General features: G+C 41.8%; 2 protein-coding genes across 14 annotated transcripts in view; both read left to right on the top strand.

Moving 5' to 3' along the window:
* Positions 1-859: 859 nt before the first annotated feature.
* On the top strand, positions 860-6,524 carry LOC311036253 (N-acetyltransferase 8-like). Of its 3 annotated transcripts, none has more exons than XM_084044833.1 (2): positions 860-983; positions 5,289-6,524. In XM_084044833.1, the coding sequence occupies exon 2, from the start codon at positions 5,310-5,312 to the stop codon at positions 6,003-6,005; it is 696 nt and encodes a 231-aa protein (XP_083900959.1). In that variant the 5' UTR covers positions 860-983; positions 5,289-5,309; the 3' UTR covers positions 6,006-6,524. The 3 variants fall into 3 exon arrangements, with proteins under 3 accessions (XP_083900959.1, XP_083900960.1, XP_083900961.1); XM_084044834.1 differs by lacking the exon at positions 5,289-6,524 and adding an exon at positions 2,517-5,202 and having other exon boundaries at positions 863-983; XM_084044835.1 differs by lacking the exons at positions 860-983; positions 5,289-6,524 and adding exons at positions 2,076-2,130; positions 2,517-5,202.
* Positions 6,525-6,706: 182 nt separating this feature from the next.
* Positions 6,707-19,824, top strand: part of dctn1b (dynactin 1b) — a 53,455-nt gene continuing 40,337 nt past the window's right edge. For 10 of the 11 annotated variants that reach the window (XM_084044828.1, XM_084044823.1, XM_084044831.1 and 7 more), the window contains exons 1-3: positions 12,865-12,988; positions 18,253-18,504; positions 19,176-19,254. In XM_084044828.1, the coding sequence (XP_083900954.1) occupies positions 12,956-12,988; positions 18,253-18,504; positions 19,176-19,254 (364 nt within the window). In that variant the 5' untranslated portion in view covers positions 12,865-12,955. Of the gene's footprint in view, positions 6,801-12,864; positions 12,989-18,252; positions 18,505-19,175; positions 19,255-19,824 lie in introns of those variants that run through there. The other variant, XM_084044822.1, reaches the window with a different exon arrangement.

Genomic DNA, 19,824 nt, shown 5'->3' with positions numbered 1-19,824 from the left:
CTACATATTATAGCCTTTAGTTTACACTACACTTGGCGTTTTAGTCATTGGCCTTTAAACAAAAAAGGCTGTTTGTTGTGACAACACTGACTGCAGTGTTTTGGCATCACTCATTGAGCCTGGGGCTGATAATATGGCATTCACTGTTGCTCTGTTATTGATTTGATTATTTTCATTGTTGAATTCTTATGTCTTAACTCTGAAGAAAATGCCTACATTGATATTGATGTCCTAGTTACATACAAATGTTTGCCTTTATGTCAGACAAAATATATTTTCCGAGAAACTTTGTATTCTGTTACGTCATTGCTGTGTCGTCCAATTTTAACAACCAGGAAGTGGTGGACAGTGGTGGTGGGTGGCAGCGTTGCCATGTCCTTTTATTATAAGCGATTTTGGGCTTATTCTTCTTTAAAGTCGCTTGTAAATATTGGTAGTTGCGTTTTTTGGGGGCTTGTTTCTAAACGTAAGAGTAGTTGCTTATTTGGGCATGTTTCTTAAATATTGTTGTGGTTCTCAAACATTTTCAAGTCAAGGACCCCCCAAATTAATATACATTTGTCATTTTGTCTGCAGACAGAGTGCAGACCCAACCTTCTGCAAATATTTTGTGCCAGAGACCCCCATACAAGACTTGTATGGGGGTCTCAAGATTTTGTGGATTTGAAAATATTCCTACATTTTCACATTCAAAAAAAAGAAACGTGTTTGAAAATAGCCTTTCTGCAAGCTCACAACGCGTCGCATTGTGACGGGTTGTGAGCTTGTAGATCGGCTATTTTCAAATAGGTTGGAGCGCTCAGGCGTCTTCTTTTGGGCTTGTTCTCATAGAACTGGTTGCTTATTTCTCTCTGACAATCTGGCAACAATGGTGGTCAACTGATCTGTGGAGAGGAAGAACAAGACAAATGACACGAGTTTAACTTGAAGCTCCTGTTTCCAGCAAAAGTCTGATTTACTTGCAAAATCTTTTCAAACAAGAGGTAGGTCACATTTATTCACACATCATGTTCTTCCCCAGTGTCTCCTTCCTTCTCCGGCAGAATTAAACCTCAGTTACTGAAGGAATGGATAGGCTAGCTGTCGTGAGCTAACTGCGCTAATTAGCAAGCAATCCAATGCTGAATAATCTATGGGTTTTTTGTCGGTGTGCTTTTATACATGGGATTTGAATATACATTTTGCTTATTACACCCACCGTGTAATAACAGTAACGGCAATACTTACCTATTGTTTCCCCCCCTACTGTTATTATACGATTATACATAGTTTATGCAAGTGGAATCTAGACAAAATTATTCTGTGAATGTTTAACTGACTGACTACTCATTACTCTACGACTTTATCATCATTGATCTATCCATGTTAGCCTGCCCTGGTCTGGATACATAGACTTTAGTTTCTATAATCTGGTGTGTGAAGCCTGGACGTGGCACTCTGCTGTACACGATTTCTAAAAAAAAAAACATCCAGCAGCATCAAACTCTACTTCTACCGTCGTCACTAACTTTATTCACAGAATGTAGGCCGCCACATTAAAAGTGCCGTTATCCACGTCGGCATTTTTGGGCAAATATACTGGGGAAACAACGAAACTAAATGTAGGCTATTTAGTAAGATTATATTCAGACCAAAACACTTGGAGTCTTGAATAGAATAGATCTTGAAATATTAAAAATACTAATTGAGAAAATATTTAAGTGAGGAGGCTGCTGCAGGCTAGCTCCTGTCCTCTCACTTCTGGTCATCATGGGTGGAGCTGGAGGGAGGTAATGCAGTTTCATTTGCCCTTCTAATCTGGGGTTAGCGCCTCCGGGCTGTTCCTTGGATGGAGACAGACCTGTGACTCACAGGTAGGCTCTCTATCTATCTATCTATCTATCTATCTATCTATCTATCTATCTATCTATCTATCTATCTATCTATCTATCTATCTATCTATCTATCTATCTATCTTTCTTTCTTTTCATTTTTATTACAGAAAAGGGTTGGGATACAGCATCAAAATAGAAAGACATACATGAAATACATATATAACTTTTTTTTCTTTTTTCTTTCCCCCTGTCCCCTGTTTTTCATACTGTCAACCAGACAAACATTGAACTATGACAAAGGTTAAGTAAAGGAAGCGTAAGTAGAAAATAAAAAAGTTAAAAAAAGAACATAATCAAAAAAGAATAATTAACTAATAGCTCTGTAAATGCGTACAGTTGTAGCATATATATATATATATATATATATATATATATATATATATATATATATATATATATATATATATATATATATATATATATATATATATATATATATATATATATATATATATATAAATAAATAAGCAAGCTAATAGAGACCTATTAGAGTTAATGTCATCTCTTCATCCTGTAATGCCTTCATCCAGACTCAACATCCAGAATCACGCCAGATTATAGATACTGAAGTCTGTCCAGGTTAGTTTCTTGTTTGATTGTTTTTGTTTGCTCTTAAAGCTGTCTTCACTCTTGTATTGAAAGGCAATTGCCACATTATGGCTGGCGTTCAGATTCGGAGGTATCAGGATGACGACGCTGAGGTCGTCAAGGAACTCTTCACAATGGGCATGAGTGAGCACGTCCCGTCGTCCTTTGTGCACCTCCTGAAACAGCCGCCGACACAGCTGTTGCTGATGATGGTGGCCTGTGCTCTGCTGACCAGCTCCAAGTCGTTCCTGCTTCCTATCCTCGCGGTGACCCTCCTCTTGGCAGGGATGAGACAGTTTGTAGGGTACATGTTCCACAGGTACATCGACATGTCCCTCAAGAAGGACCTCAGTCACATCCAGGAAACCTACATGGCGAACAAGGACTCCTTCTTCTGGGTGGCTGAAAGTGATGGTCGGGTGGTGGGAACAGTGGCCTGCCTGCCTTCAGAGAATACGCATGGGTACCTGGAACTGAAGCGCATGTCTATAAGCCGTAGTCACCGTCGTATGGGTATCGCTAAGGCTCTGTGCCGGACAGTGGCAGACTTCACCCGTGAGAGAGGCCGCTTGGGGGTTGTCTTATACACCTCTATAGTGCAGACGGATGCACAGAAGCTGTATGAACAGATGGGCTATACAAAGATAAGAGAGTTTGTCATGCCAGATCTGGCAACCAAAATCACTAACTTCACCCTGCTGGAGTACAGACTGGACTTGCAGCAAGACAAAAAGACGGATTGAGTGGAACTGAAAGAGCAAACAGTATTACATTCAGTCTTATCTACTTTACAACGACAGACATCTAATAGACATTTTGACAGTTCAGACAAAGTCTAATTGGCAGTGGCACCCACACAACAGATGATGGGTGCTAATTATTACACACACACACACACACACACACACACACACACACACACACACACACACACACACACACACACACACACCCTAACACTGTTCTCTTTTGTCACACACAACCCCACTCACTGACTGGAGAAACAGATGAATGGGTCCTACTGCCATTAATACATGTGTCATTGTGATTATCAATGGCTTTATTTTTTGATTCTGTATATTTACATTTTCATCATAGCCTTTGGAGGTTACCAATTGAGTCAATGTTGGCTCACATTGCACGGCTAAAAGCTACAATCTGCAAATTGTATGTGGATTGTCTCTCCCGATGGAGAAAGGTAATTGCAACAACGTCCTAAGTACAATAAAGATGGCAGTGCATCTAGTATCCAATCCGCTTCACCTTCTGCTTCAATAATTTATTGATAGTGCCAACCAGTCTGCGTCCTACCCGGCACCAGTGACTACATTTCTAAATGTAAGAGTAGGGAGACCACCTCCAACCACTTCAAATGTGCTAGTTACAGTATATGGTATACCCTCAAGAAGATGTTTAGTCAAAATGTTGGTATTTGTTGATTGCTTAATGGATATTTGCATCATGGCTTTGTGCAACTTTGTTCTTTTTAACTGATCTTCACCATGGTTGGCAGTGGCACCTTCTGCAGTACTGGTGTGCACTCCTTCCTTTGTTTTGTAAGTTGTATTTTATTAACGTACTACTGTACCATAAAGATTGGTTAAAATGTTTTTTTCCCCATTAAATTAAGACCCAGATTGCAGCTTTAAGATGTCATGGATGTTTTAATTTTGTTCATAGATCAATCTTTTTTCCAAGGAATAGTCCTATTTCCCTAGTTATTTTCAGCTATACGTTTCAGCTATACATTTTCAAATTGAAATTCAACCTTCAAAATACATTTAAATGCAATGGTATAACTTTGTCAAACAAGACGACTGGATCTATAATGGTGTGGTAATATTCAAAAATAAGTTATTAAAATAATATTTTTGAAAATAAAATAAATGGTTGCCACTTATTAGGCCTTCTCCATTTCCTTGGCCTACTGGCAGCGTTCACAAGAATTGTGGAGCTGATAGGTCCCATCATTTGAGCAATTAGCTCCAGATTAACACTCAGACCGTCATCTACTCAGTCACTACAGTGCCATGCCATAAAAATGAAGGTGGCAAAGTTTGTGTAGGGATTACTTATCTCATGCGAGTTTCATGATGCAAGTTGATTTTCATACCATCTTGAAATTAATGAAATCCAATGGCTGGCTCCCTCAAAAAATATGTTTTGTTTTAGCTTTGGCAAATGGTCGCCAGTAATGGTAAGTAGGCTGTACCATGAGTCGTCATTCTGCTAAAAGTTGCTACAGTAGATCACCGGTATAGTCCTTTAACTTTCAATTCCCTGATTGAATCGTCTTGCTTATGACTATGTACACTGACTACAGCATTAGGCCTTTTAGTTTGGGCAAAAAATATATTTTATGTTGAGGCTGCTCTCAATTGCTTGAAATGTATTTAATGAAATATTTATTTTGTTTACATATTGGACACTTCAGACTAAAGCTGATTTACACAATCTGTCCTATTATGTTTTCGCTAAAAAGCTTGAATGTCTATGTAAGGTTTAAATAATTATTTCATGTCAAAAGCTTATCCTTGTGCAGCTGACATGATCACTCAACAAAATGCAAAGTAAGAAACAATTACCGTATGGTTGTAACTAATTTATAGGCATCACTTGTCATACAAGTGGGCTGTTCATGTAAGGCACCACAGTAATTAAAACAGCTCAACCCTGTTCTCTGTAATCTTTGTAAACTTGTTTTGAAAAGTGCTATATGAATAAAGTTTATTCACTTCAAGGCAGAATCAAAAATGATTTGGTCCTATAATTGAAACGATCTAATCTTTGCTCTGTTGTGCTAGTAAGCTGTCCTCTTCCTTCCAGGGCACCTCGGGCAAAGAACAGATGGGCAGTTTTGAGATTCGTCAATACCAGGACAAGGACTATGATGTGGTCAGAGAGGTGTACTCCACAGGTTTCTCCGAGCACCTGAACGCTGTGTGTGTTCAAGCCTTGAAACAGACTTGGGTGCACCTTACCTTGGTCATCTTCATCTTGGCAACTATGGCCTTGTCTGGGTGTCTCCTGACTACCTTACTAGCCACAGTTCTCCTGTTGCTTGGAGCCAGAGAAGTGGTTAGGTACCAGTTCAACCAGGGGGTCCAACTAGGACTCCGGGAAGACCTCTTGGATATTAAGGCTAGCTTCATGCAGGAAGGACAAGTGTCTTGTTTCTGGGTGGCTGAGAGTAAGGGCAACATCATAGGGACAGTGGCCATACTTCCCTGTTGTACACAAGTGGGAGCTTGGGAACTGAAGCGGATCTCAGTGAAAACGGAGTTCCGGGGTTTGGGAATTGCTAAAGCACTTTGTCAGACGGCGCTCGACTTTGTTTTGTGTCATGGTGTGCAGGATGTTGTCCTGTACACATCCATGCTCCAAACTGATGCACATAAGCTGTACCACAGTTTAGGATTCTACAAAATTGACGAGTTCATCTGGCCTTCCCTGCCAGCCAAGCTGATCAAGTTTATGGTCTTTAAATATGGCTATAAAGTTCCTCAGCAGGAAAAGTGCCTGAATGCAACAACCCTTAAATAGCTGTTACTTCTGAAACGTTCATTATTTACCCCTATTAGAGACTTAATAATCATTGCTATATGTTCAGTAACAGGGATCTCCCCATCTCTCCAGCTCTTTAGTAAACTGAAAATACATTTTCAGGTTGGGACACCATCCAGTCAGGAGAGTGAATTCATACAGTATACAAGATACATGTGAAATTGGAAGTGATGAAACAAAACAAAAAAAATGAAGCTAATACATGGGGTTCTCTCTCCTGATTGAATGAAATCGGTGGCCCACCTGAACATTTATTTTCTGTTTATTAAAGAGCAGAAGAGACGGCATGGCAGACACCTGAACACTCTACAATGATTTGCCTACTATCAGAATATAGAGCTTTAACCATTTAACAAACATTTTGTTTTAACCAAATATATCACCTTACAGCACCTTTTGTTGCACATGTAAATTCACAACTAACCTACTATGAATACTAATATTTGATACATTATGCAACCTTCAACCAATGCAAATTAATGTCATATTAAAATGTAATTATGCCTTGTCTGCTTTTCTTTTTTGTTTGATCTTATGTTTTATTGGGATACAATCACGTGCATCATCATCCCATGCATTGGCCATCAATATATAATTGGCATGCACAATCAATGATTGACAGTTACCATTAACTAGCTAGCCTACACTGAACACTCAGTCAGGCAATTCAACGGACACCACAGGATGTTGCCATAGTAGAAGTCCATGGATGGATGTTCCTAAAAGCAACGTGTGGGACGAAGCATAACGGTTTAATTCACACGAGCAAACGAGGTAAGAAACTGCACACAATATCATGCGTAATCAGTGCACACAAGCCACGTTAAGCTGCTGACTAATATGTTTTGCATCCATAAAATGTCCTCGATTAGTAATTGGACATTAGAAAGCAGGAGCGACTCGAGCTACGGCTAGCTCCGCTAACGCACTAGCAGCTGATCAGGGAGTGTCCCTGGCTCCCTGTCCCACTGACAGCTCAGACAATCAGCTGAGAGGGGCTAGATGGTGGCTTAATGGCAATGACTAATAAAACATAACATGGATAAACGTGTCAAACTGTGAGTGCAACGGGTTTGGAATTGTGTTTATTTGTGATATTTCTTTTAGGTTTTGTAGACATTACTTGGGGGAGGGTCGGGGTAAGCGGTTCACTTCACGTGGCTGAAATCTGATCTAAATTAGCCCCGTTTGGAACCTCACCCTCGTCTATTAGCTCCGAGATGAGATTCCTATGCCTCGGGTCCCGGCAGAGGTAGAGTCCGTCCAAATGCAGTGAAGATCACCCTTTTCGCAACATCGTGTCCAAAAAGTAAAGGTAGTCCGACACACCTACAGATGTTTGACATTTCGCCGGCAAATATTTAACCGACGGCGTTGAAAAAAACGTTAAAATTGCTTATTTAGTCAGCCTGTGCCATGTTTTCCCATTGTAGCCGAATTGGGAGCAGTACTGGCGCCTGCCGTCGGGGGTTCTTCCGGGTTGAATGGGAAAACATGGCACAGGCTGACTAAATAAGCGATTTAAACAGTTTTTTCAACCCCGTCGGTTAAATTGTACTTTCCGGCAAAATTGCAAACATCTGTAGGTGTCTTGGACTACCTTTACTTTTTGGACACGATGTTGCGAAAAAGGTGATCTTCACTGCATTTGGACGGACTCTACCTCTGCCGGGACCCGAGACAGCGGGACCTCATCTCGGAGCTAATAGCGGAGGGTGAGGTTCCAAACGGGGCTAATACAAAACGCACATCGTCCGCAGTCTTTGGATTGATTATCTCATTTAAATAAACCCATTAGGCGAATATCATGACATGCGCTGTATTTGTTTTTGTTAACGATACCCCACCCATGATGACAATGGTTTCCGTGCTCTCTAAAATGAATTATTTCAGTTGTTTTGCATTTTTGCTAATTTAACTCGACTCAATTAAATCAGTTAAATTCGACAGAATACATAACATAATGCCGGCGGTCTGCAGTAGGCCAATGGTGGCCTTTGTATTCGCTAGATGGCGCCAGATTACACATTTTCTTTGAAGAAAGGTCCTCTCGCCAAATAGAATATTAAAGCCTTAGCATTTAGTATAAAAGATTAAAACACGTGTTTAAGTTTTTCGTTGAATTTCTTTGATTTAACTTCTTTGTCCATGGTGATGGCAGACCATATTGTTATAAGCAAATGGGGATACATTCACCTATGGTTACACTTACACTGACACATTATTTACAATAATAGTTTACCACCTTTTCATGGTGTCTGGTGCTTTTTCTGTAGATCTCGGTCTGTTGACCTAATGTTTCCACTTTTAACAAACTATGCTTCATATATTGCACATGTAAAATGTTGGGTCATTGATGTCACTCACTGCAGATATTTTAACATAGCTTTATAACATAATAGGCTACTTTAGTTTCATCTCATTGGCAATGGGTATATCGCTTTCTGAGCCTATCTGTTTACAAATGAAACACTTCCCTATCCCTACTATAGATTTTTCCACATCCCTAGCAATTTATAACTTGATGCTGTGTGAGCCATATCAAATGACATTGTTACTGTCACAGGAACTGCCATTTGAGCTTTTCACTCAGGCGTTCTGAAAGGTAACATATTATATTAATTAATTTAATTGAGGCTATACTTACTTCTTCATGTTGGAACCACATGGATAGTGGCAGTATCCAGAATACGAGTCCTCTTCCTTCCTCCAGCTGTCCCTATAATGCAGGAGTGCAGCTCCTCTGCTGTTGTGAGACCTGGTGTCCCTCTTGAGCTAGTCTACACATTAGGTCAGCCTTCTTCTCCCCCCTCGAGGCAGTGGCTCTAGGGGGGAGAGTGTCTCAGACGACACTCCTTGATCATGTCTATTATTCTCAGTGTGTCGTCGTAAAAGGTCCATGTTCCGTGCGTGGTCCTGCCACGATACATCAGGGTCCATGTGCATTGTGCTGCTTGAGGGTATAGTAGCCATAGTGACTTCTCGGCCTTGGTCATGAGGGTCCACTCTCTGAGCTGAAGAGTAGGACTGATTCAATTATTTAGTGAAACAGTGACCCTTTGAATGTTGTGCTGACGGCCGTCTGCCACACTTTATTAATGCTGTGGAGCGTTGTTGACCATGCAAGTCCCCTTCTGGTCTTGAGGTCCTGGAGTTGACTGGAGTCACCAAGATATTAAAAGTCGGTCACAGTTTTTAGGAGCATGCTGCATGCCATCCTCTGGTGTGTGCAGTGGTGTCGGCAGTGTTATATGCCAGCAAGGCCTTGGTTTCCTTGCCGTTTAGATGCAGTCCTATCTTCAGACACTCATCCTACACTGACGCTAGAAGTGTGTAGGCTTGCAGCCTGCTTCACTTTATCTGAGACTAGTGCTCTGCCATCAGCGAAGGCCAGGTCCTCATTACGCATCACAAAGTCCTCATCACGCAGTCAAGTATGATGATGAAGAGGTATGTTGTGTCACCCTGCAGTGCTCCTGCCAAAATGGTACTGTATACCGCCAAGCTCAATAGTATGGCCGGGCTGCTGACCTGCCTTTGGTGTGTGCATAGGACAGCACAGCCATTGTTTTCACAAGCTTATCAGATACGTATCCCAGTATATCCAGCATATTTCTCCTGTGGACGGAGTCAAACACTTTGCGGTCAATTAAGGCTATCACCTCGAGCTATACATAACTTGACATGTTTACACCTTTAAAGTATAAATTAAAGTTTACCTATTTAAGCATTTAGCCCACACAATATCCAGTGTGACTTGCATCCAGAACAGCAGCAGAATAAGCTTCAATAAGCTCCTACATTATTCCCAGCAGTCTGTAGTAACACGCACAAGTGTAAAAGTAGCACAGAGGACATTGCAGTGTTTTTCATTCTTATGTTACCTTGCAAGTGATGTAAGAATTCAGGTAGATCTAGTTGCAACATCATTCCCTCTTGAAATCACAGTTTAGCAGCACCGCTGTTGAAATGCTCTGGTGCACCGCTCAGTTTCTACGCAGCAGACAGTACCCAGCTATTTTCTCTGTCATTGTCCTCTTTTTCTGTGATGAGACAGCTCTTTTGCTTTGTGTTGTCTGTTGATCCCACGTGTATTTCATGCCTTTGGCTGAAAGATAAGACCACCCCATCACCACCATTGCCGCTACAACAACCAACCCCCACCATCCCGCTCTATCCTCCTCATTTGCATAAAGGGGTGCAAGGGGACTGCAGAGATTTCATTGTATGTCCCAAAATATCCTCAGCCATGACTAAAGTTAGCTCAGCGTTGTCTGAATGACTAGGCTGTATTTTCTAAAGTTGTCTGTTTCAATGCTTAGAAAATACAATATTGTCACATTACCACATAACCTATTAATCTATATAACCTATTAGTCTGGAATCTCTGTGTGGAACCTGCATTTCCAAGGGGCAGATAAAAAAAATCCTCTGGTGATAAACTCGCCCCATATTTGTGGTGCCCCACAACTTCGGGGGCAGCGAATTTTATAATGGAAAGTGGAGATGGACAGGTAACAGGGAGAGAGAGAGATGGAGAGAGACATGCAGTAAAAATCTTCAGGAACGGGACTTGAACCCACAATGCACTGTCAGGCCACATTAGTGCCTATGTGCCCTACATGCATGCACTAATGAGGCTTAGACCCACATGGTTAGACCTACTGTAAGTGTGTAAGATATAGGCCTACCAACAACTTGGTAAGTAACCTAGCTTAAACTTTATTACCGATATCTGACTCATCTGGAGGCTTGTTTCCTTTTGTTTAATAGCTGAAATGTGAGCCATTAAACATGTCCTTGTTATCCACGCTGAACCCTTGTACAAACAGAATCCCTGCAGCATTTGCTTCCATTGCAGAAATACTCAAATGAATAGAGTGAAAAGCCCCCAGCTACAGTATGCAGTTAGCTGATAAAAGAGGGCTAATCCAACCTCTGTGATTTGCCAACACATCATCCTCACCTGGATCTTTTGTGTTCCACCACAGTTAAATGTATTGAACTGAGCTCAAACAATTCACCTTTCCCTTCATGGCGAAGGTTCTCCACTCTGTGTTTTGTATCACGTGGCCAAATTTAACAAATGCACCCTTTCTCCCATGCAAGGTTTTGAAGGAAAATCTTGCATCTCCATCTTTCATTGTTTTTTCATAAATGAAAGCCCTGTTTTATTTTTTGCCATACGACAGTGCCACGCAATGGTTGTGCAAATAGCCAATCTATACGCTCACAACATGTCACATTGTGTTATTTTAGGTAACGTTTTTTAGCATACATGTTTTCCACCCGTCAGCGTCAATGCATGTTGAGTAACTCTTTACAGTAATCTGAAACAGTGACAGGTTTTGTCTAATGTTGAATTGCACAAAGTTGCTTTACTGCATTTGTGGTTGTCAAAGCATTTTTATGGGGTCCATTGATTCCTGTTGATTTAGACATGTGTCTATTGATCACCTGTGACTTTCTGGCAGCCATCACTCAGGACATTGATCTGTGTTCCTCCCCAATGGACTTTGATCAGACATAAGGCATTGTGAAAATGACTGCATCTTACGAAATGTGTAGAAAAACAGGAATAACTAGAAAAAGTGCTCCTCGGAGCACAGGTCTCCGCCAGGTCAGGTACGTTATTGTGGCCTCCTGGTGGCGCTATAATAGGCCAATGTCAAAAGGGTGCCATTTATTCTTAGGCCTTTCACACCAATGGGACACTGCATTCATGATTTGAGGCATTTTGTTCCAAAAATGTGTTTCGCTAAATTAGATCTGCTGGTGGCGCTATAACAGGCCAATGTGAAAAGGGTGGCATTTCTTCCTCGGCCTAGTGGGAATGTGCGTGTGAAATTTCACGGAAATTGCATGCTGCGTTCATAATTTGAGGCATTTTGTTGAAAACGGACCAATTCTGCAAACTTTGGAAGCCAACGAGGATGGAATATGGGAAATCGGACAGATCCGTGTTGATCACATGACTGTAGAGATAGTGTGTACTGATTTGCATGACGTTTCGATAAAATCTGTAGGAGTAATATGAAAAAATGTGTTTTCACAAATTGGCCTCCTGGTGGCGCTATAACAGGCCCATGTGAAAGATTTGGGGCAGAGGTTCTGAATTGGCCATCCAGGGAGTGTGTGTGCACAGTTTCGCAGCGACCGGGCCAGCGGTGCCGGAGATTAGCTGCTAACACACGGACAGGACACGCGGACACACGGACGGACGGACGGACGGACGGATGGATGGACAGGGGGTAAAACATACTCTCTCGCCATGCCTTTCGGCCTGGCGGAGACAATGAGAGATGCTTCATTTGTTTTTCTTAGAGATATTTTGTGAAGTAACATGGAGGGCTTTAGGGCCCAGTGGTGCTTGTCGGGGCCTAAGCCACACTCCCTCCTGCAGAAAGAAGCCAGTGCAGACACTAGCGCAGTGCTACCACTCAGCTGATGCACTCTCACAGCAGACTAACCCTGGTCCTTAGTTTCAGTTTTATTTTGTATTTTTTCCCATCCCCTGCCTTCGCTCTGTTTTCCTTTGCTCCATTCACCCCTCTGAAGTCACCGTGGAACAGGAGCACCTGCCCAGAGAGCCCCCTCCCCTGCTCCTAACCTCACCCCTACCTCCTCCTGCTCTTCCCTGAGTCAGGTTTCCAGGGATTCTCTGGTGTCCAGCAGGGTGAAAGAGGAAAGGAAGTTTTAAGAGCCCAGGCCAGTGTTTGCGAGGTTTAGTGAGAGGGATGTGGTGTCGTCGGTGAAGAGGAGAGACGCGCCTCTGACAGCATCACTGAACTACCCTCGTCCCCTCCCTCTCTCCTCCGCTCTCGTCTTGCCAGCCCTCTTGTGTCTGGCCAACACTTATCCTGATAACACGCTCTCCCACCTCTTGAGTCTAGGCAGCCCGGTGTGAGGGTGCTCGGCGACTGGGAGATATGTCTCAGACTAGGAGGAACACATACACCCGGGTGAGTGCATGCTAGCGCACCCAGAGAGTCTCAGATGTGCGCGTCTCAGATGCGTGACTGAATCGGCTAGACTGTTGCGTTAAGTTACTGCTGTTTAGATATGTACATCAGCATTTCTGTCTGGTGAATTTGTTTCGCTATTGTGGCGTCTGCCTGATGTCGATTTCCAGGCTGAATGGATTGATGAATGACACGGTTTGGCTGTGCATTCCTCTGCTTGAATTGTTGCTTCTTTGTTTGGCTCAGATGCCCCCAGGGCTAGACATTGTTGTGATGTTGGGGTTTGTACCTTCATGCTGATTGTGCTGATCTGCATGCTAAAATGGAATATGCAATAAGCAAATTACAGAACCATATGGCTATTGTTATCATGGGACTGTCATTCCATGAGAACCGGGAAGACTTCCTATTTGTCATCTGTCTCTGACTCAGGCAAAGTCCTCATCATCCGGGAAGGATGACATCAGTGTCTGTCCTCAGAATTAGGTTACTTCTCCTTCAGCATTAGGTCTACTTTATGCTTCCAATGTAATAAAGTCTTAAGTATTCGCATATCACTCAAGGGTCCTCCTCACTTCTTAAAAGCATCCTACTTGTTTGATAATTCACAAAGTACAATACACAACAATGAATGGGGAGATTAAATATGTATGGTGTAAGATATTTATAAAGAATAGAGCAAGATTGTCACAAATATCCGTTTTATCAAACATCATGCCTACTTTTGCCATTCCAGTCTGGAAAGGTGATAGAAACAGGCATATACCTGCTTGTACAGTCTTGACTCTGTAGAACTGTTTGCATCCTCCCCTGAGCCTTGTGGTTGGGTTTGCATGTGTAAGAGTAGAGTGGCAATACATTATTCAGCATGCCCTCCTCAGGTCCTCTCTGCTTCTAGCACGTGGCAAACAGGCCTGAACATTGTATTAAACATAAATGAATGTTTCATTACAGATGCAGTTTTCAGTGTGGAATAGTTGTGTAGCCGACCCACAGCACTTAGCTTAGACCCAATATTTTTATTTGATTTGATTCATTGGGTGGCTGAGGCTCTAAAACACATCAAACATAAAAGTGAATTTATGTTTCATTACAGGCTGGGGGCAAACCAATTTTAGCCATGTCTTCTACCCTAGATTTAATCTTTATTAGATGTTTAGGTCTTTGTTTGATGATTTTATAAAACAAAAGTTTTTTTTAAAATGGTTGGCAGATGTGCTTGAGCTTTACAGCCGCCACAAAGCTCATAGACCAATGACTGTTGATATAATTACTTACATTATAAAACATAACTAAAATCACAACAAATAAAAGACGAGGTCACCGTAAAGTCGGAGCCTTATTTCCGCTGTAGCCCTCCCCTCGTGATGTACAGTTCAATGATGTATGATGTGATGTACAGACAACCAAGGCATTGGAGTTCTGTATTCATACAAGATAGAATAGCTCATACTTTTACAGTCATGAATATTAATCAAGCTAACAAGACTGAGCAATCAGAGCGATTCAGGTCGTGTACAACAGTGCGGGTTGACATTTACTCATGCCACATGGGTGAAACTGAGCATAACATTAATGCTACCATTTTCTTGTGAATTATTTGCAGTTTCCAAACCTACTTGGTTGATTGTTCTCTCTTTCGTCATATTTGATCAATCAAAAATTATGCAAGATATTGTTATGGAGAGAAAAACAACAAAAAACTGATTAACCTATTTCTATGGTAATAGGAGAGGACCAATCTGGGAACCCATCTGGGGGGAAAAAGGAAAAAACTATTCCCCCCTGGCTCCTCCCCTTTCTTAGTCCACTTCCTGCCGGGTGCTTCTGTGTTTATTTCTACTAACAACAACACTATATGTTTAGGGAAGTGGTGCTGACAGATTCTACTTTAGAGAGATTAGGAGAGGAGTAATGACACATTAGAGTGATCCCCATCTCATGTTGTAGCCCTACATTTTCAGTTTCCCTTTCCTAGGCAGTTACTAAGGCCTATAGCCAGGTGAGGAAGGCAAACACAATAAACTCCTAAAGCCTGATGTTGACTTTGCTTTTAAGTCTTGAGGTTTTCCAAGAGCTAGTGGTCTTAAAATTCCCAGGTTGTTTCAGAGGGGTTGTAATGACCCTCACGCTGTAGGAATGAGAAAACACTGAAACACACACACTCCTTTATGTTTCAACATTCCTATGTATAGTTATATACTTATGCAGTGGATGAGTGGCCACTGACGTTCGATTGTTTGGCCGAGGCTAAGACTATTCTCTAAATCTCTGTAGTCCTATACGTTACACTGCAGAGTTCTTTCTTGATAGCCTCTGCTTGTCCTGGGAGGTTCTACATTGTTTCATCTAGCTTTAAATGCAGGTCTCATTGGAATTGGATTCACACAACCTAGTCAGTGCAGACTATCTGTTTACATTTCATTTAACCAATGCTTTTAGATTTTTTATATCTGAGCAGGTAGAGGTTTCCTTTTGTAGGCATCGAACCTGTGGCACTTTGATTACAGCACTGTCTCTGTGACCCAACAGGCCCCTCCTCTTGCCGTGTTTACATTAGGCTATAGCACAGGGGTGTGCCAGAACATCATCACTAATTTGGTGATAACATCAAGAATGCTGTTCTGCTGAGTCATCTTGCTTTTCTAGGACAGCACTATCAATTGCATAATAAAGCATTGTTAGATTACCAAATATTAGAGCTAGGGACTATTTTCCCCTGCTCCAATTACTGTATGTAGAATTTGGGTATTTCTCTTTGCTTCAGAATTGATTTATGATATATAATGCTTCGTATTGCCACGGAATTGTCTGTCAAATTTTAAAGAACAGATTTATGAGATGTGAATTGTGATGTGTGTCTGTGGAACACCAGTGGGTTCCTAACCAAGTAGTGTTGGCTGTCCCTCATAGTCTAGACTAAAAACCAAAGGTGATCAAGCGTTTGAAAATCTAAAACCTGGAACTGCCTCCTTTTGGACTTCAGATGTGTGGGTCTGTTGACAATGACACTTTCAAGAAGTGGTTAAATAATACCCATCTGTTCAGACTGGCCTTAGTCTAATTGTATTTTAAATTTGATATTGTATCTGTGCCTCTAGTCAATCATGCTATTGTTACTGCAGCTAATGTATATTATTAGTTACTAACCTACTGTATATCGTAAATGCTCCCACAACTTTAGCACCACATACATGTTACGTCAAACCCACCAGCTTCATCAGGAATTGTGTGCGTGTACTTTTCTCAAGACATATTATATGGTTAAACTTTTATTGCAATACATTTTCCCATGTGTATTGCAAATTGAGTTTCTGTAAAAGTAACATTATCTCAGAATCCATAAAATGAATAGCTACCACACTTCTCTGTCTCACCCACTACAGAGAAAAAAAGATTACACTAGTCCCTGGATTCCTTGGTCATAACACATTTATGCATGTACTGTATCTGTAAATGAGCCATGCCCATTCCAGCCAATAACATTATCTTCAAAACACTTTTTAAACCTGATCATATAGATTTAGTCCAAAACTCATAAAATGTGGTACACGTGATCTCTGGAGTGACAATGGAGCCTATATAGACCCAGCTTTTACCTCCTAAACATGTATGTGGACAATGGACATGAGTAGGGCCTGACACTAACACTGCCAGGCTGTGGAGTTTTATTTTCAGACATAATGAACATGTGTTCATTCATTGACTGAATGGAAGCACCCATGTTTTAGTAATGATGACACACACACACACACACACACACACACACACACACACACACACACACACACACACACACACACACACACACACACACACACACACACACACACACACACACACACACACACACACACACACACACACACACACACACACACACACACACACACACACACACACGGCAAGGCATTTGTCTGGGAAATCCACACATAGTCAATAGTCATCCACACCGGATTTGTAATAGAGGAGGAACTGCAAGAGTTCTATTGGTGGTTAGCTTTTCCAAACAATTCCTCGTGATCATGGAGCAACGGTGCATCAGCATTGCAGCACACCTGCCTAAAGGCTAATTTGGACTCACGTACTACTGTGTCGCATCCTCAAGTATTTATATTGTGGTTATGTACATATGGCTTTCTTTCCCTGTACATTGTCTAAAGGTTATTTGTTGTTTTGCTACTACTGACTGCCCTGACACCAATATGTGGCCTAACATTGAATTTGAATGAGTTCAAATGTCATTTTTTCCATTTGTATCATGGCAATCTAGAATTTTAATAATTTTCTGCCAGAAACAGTGGCAGTGATGACATTATTTCTTTGCCATGGTAACAGATCAGCTTTCTGAGTCTCTCATGCACCAAACCTATGCCTATCTCCATGACAACATTACCAAATGTTTTGTGATGATGATCATAACTTTGCTAGCTTCATTTGATTCCGTACCAAAATCGCCTCTGAGAGGGCACTCTCAAGCAAGTTGGAAATGCAATACCCTTTGTACCTGTTGTCAGAGTACTCGCTGTACCTGATGTTCGAGTACCCAGTGCGGTATACAACAGTACTAATAAGATATTACAATGGGTTATTTATAAATGGCACCGTCAGGAATGATGCAAGTCGGGAGCGATGCAAGTCGGGAATGCATGCCCGACCCGTTTATGCAATACTCGTTGTACTTTTTGCATTTGTTGTGCTGTTGTTGTCAGAGTATGTTGTATCTGTCTGTCTGTGTCCCATTTATGCCCATGTACATCATCAACACGTATACATGGGCATACATTGGAGACAGATACAGACATGCCGTGCACTACCTACCCTGTAAAATAATGGCGTTCTATTGTACACGCTACAAACGTGACGCAAAGCTCAGCCAATCTGTGAAGCTGATGGGTTGGCCGATGGATTGGCTGATGGATTAGCATCCAGATGAAGCTGGATGCTGTACACCCTTTTTTCTGTTTACTAAAGAGCTGGAGAGAGTGCGAGACCCTTGTTACTAAACAGTGAACAAACACTCTACTGTAAAGCAATGAATCAGAAAGCTTTAACCGTTTAACAAAAAACAATGTTTTTTTTTACAAAAACCTATCGCCTTTAACTTGGAACGCATGCACTCACTGCATCAAACCCAGGCCAGGACGTTGCAGTTATGCACACAGTACAGTGCAGTACCAGGTTATACCATGATGAGGGTGCCCCAAAACAAGAATGAATGGAACGCTACTTGCTGTTAATCTTCTCATATCATGTCTCCTCAGACCACCAGCAGTGGTAGCAGCAGGATGAGCTCCGATGGGGGTGGCCGGCCAGCCAAGGTGGGCTCCCTGGTGGAGGTGATCGGCAAAGGGCAGCGTGGGACAGTGGCTTACATCGGCACCACACTATTTGCCTCAGGAAAATGGGTAGGCGTCATCCTGGATGAGGCCAAGGGAAAGAATGATGGCACGGTGCAGGGCAAACGCTACTTTACGTGTGAGGAGAACCATGGGATATTTGTCAGACAGTCACAGGTAATAAGGCAGGATTTTATTTCTTAAGCATGACTTTATACATAAATAATTACCGAAATTTCCAAAATACTATAGACTGTTTTGGGGGGAAATGGTTACCTGAAGTTCATCACATGAAGCTAAATTTCATTTCATTTCATTTCAACATGCTTCATGTAGGCCACCTGTGCTCTGAACACACACACACACACACACACACACACACACACACACACACACACACACACACACACACACACACACACACACACACACACACACACACACACACACACACACACACACACACACACACACACACACACACACACACACACACACACACACACACACACACACACACACACACACACACGATGAGCTCCAGTGCTGGTTAAGTATTGTGTTACATAGCTCGTTGATGTATCTCTTATACCTCAAAAGACAAGCTGGCCCAGAGTGGTCCTACATAAGTTCTAGATGTTTCCGTGGGAACTAGCGTGGATAAGATGATAGATAATTAATAAAATGATCAATAATGAAAGACTATAATGGAATGTATCTCCTTTCTCCCGATTGTTGTCTCTGTCTCTTGTGTTTCTTTCTGTTTCTCTGCTGGCCTCTCCCTGTCATGGTCTGTTTCATTCTGTCTCTCTTTTATCTCTCTCGCTGTCTCTCTTTCTGTGTGTCAGATCCAGCTGGTTGATGATGGAGCGGACACAACGTCCCCTGAGACACCTGAGCCAGCCACTGCCAAGGTTCCTAAACGCGGTAAGGACACACACACACACACACACGCACACACGCACACACGCAAGCCCATAATTCTGTCCTTGGCTATCATTCATCAGCATTTTGTATTATATCTGTATTATACTGTAATAAAATATAGCCATAGAATGAAGTGCGGTGAATACTACTAAATTGTATTACAATCCTGAAATCAAAATAACAAATCTGTGTGTGGGCACACACACACACACACACACACACACACACACACACACACACACACACACACACACACACACACACACACACACACACACACACACATTTATTTGTATTTTTCCTTTTTTGTATTTTGTACATCATATCTGCTATTCATACTGTAAAGGGAGAAGGGCACACACATTTAGCTCTAATGCATGTGACAATACAGTACCTTGAATCTAGAACTTAAATACTCACAAGCGCAAGCTTAAACACACACACACACACACACACACACACACACACACACACACACACACACACACACACACACACACACACACACACACACACACACACACACACACACACACACACACACACACACACACACACACACACACACAC

The sequence above is a fragment of the Gymnoscopelus microlampas genome (genome assembly GCF_963454915.1).
Source record: "Gymnoscopelus microlampas genome assembly, chromosome: 20".
NCBI lineage: Eukaryota > Metazoa > Chordata > Actinopteri > Myctophiformes > Myctophidae > Gymnoscopelus > Gymnoscopelus microlampas.
The sequence above is the reverse complement of the archived record's forward strand: the minus strand, read 5'-3'. Positions and strand labels throughout refer to the sequence as shown.

What these genes read in the sequence shown, in the direction of transcription:
- LOC311036253 (XM_084044833.1), top strand. Translation starts at nt 5,310, where the DNA reads ATGGGCAGTTTTGAGATTCGTCAATACCAGGACAAGGACTATGATGTG.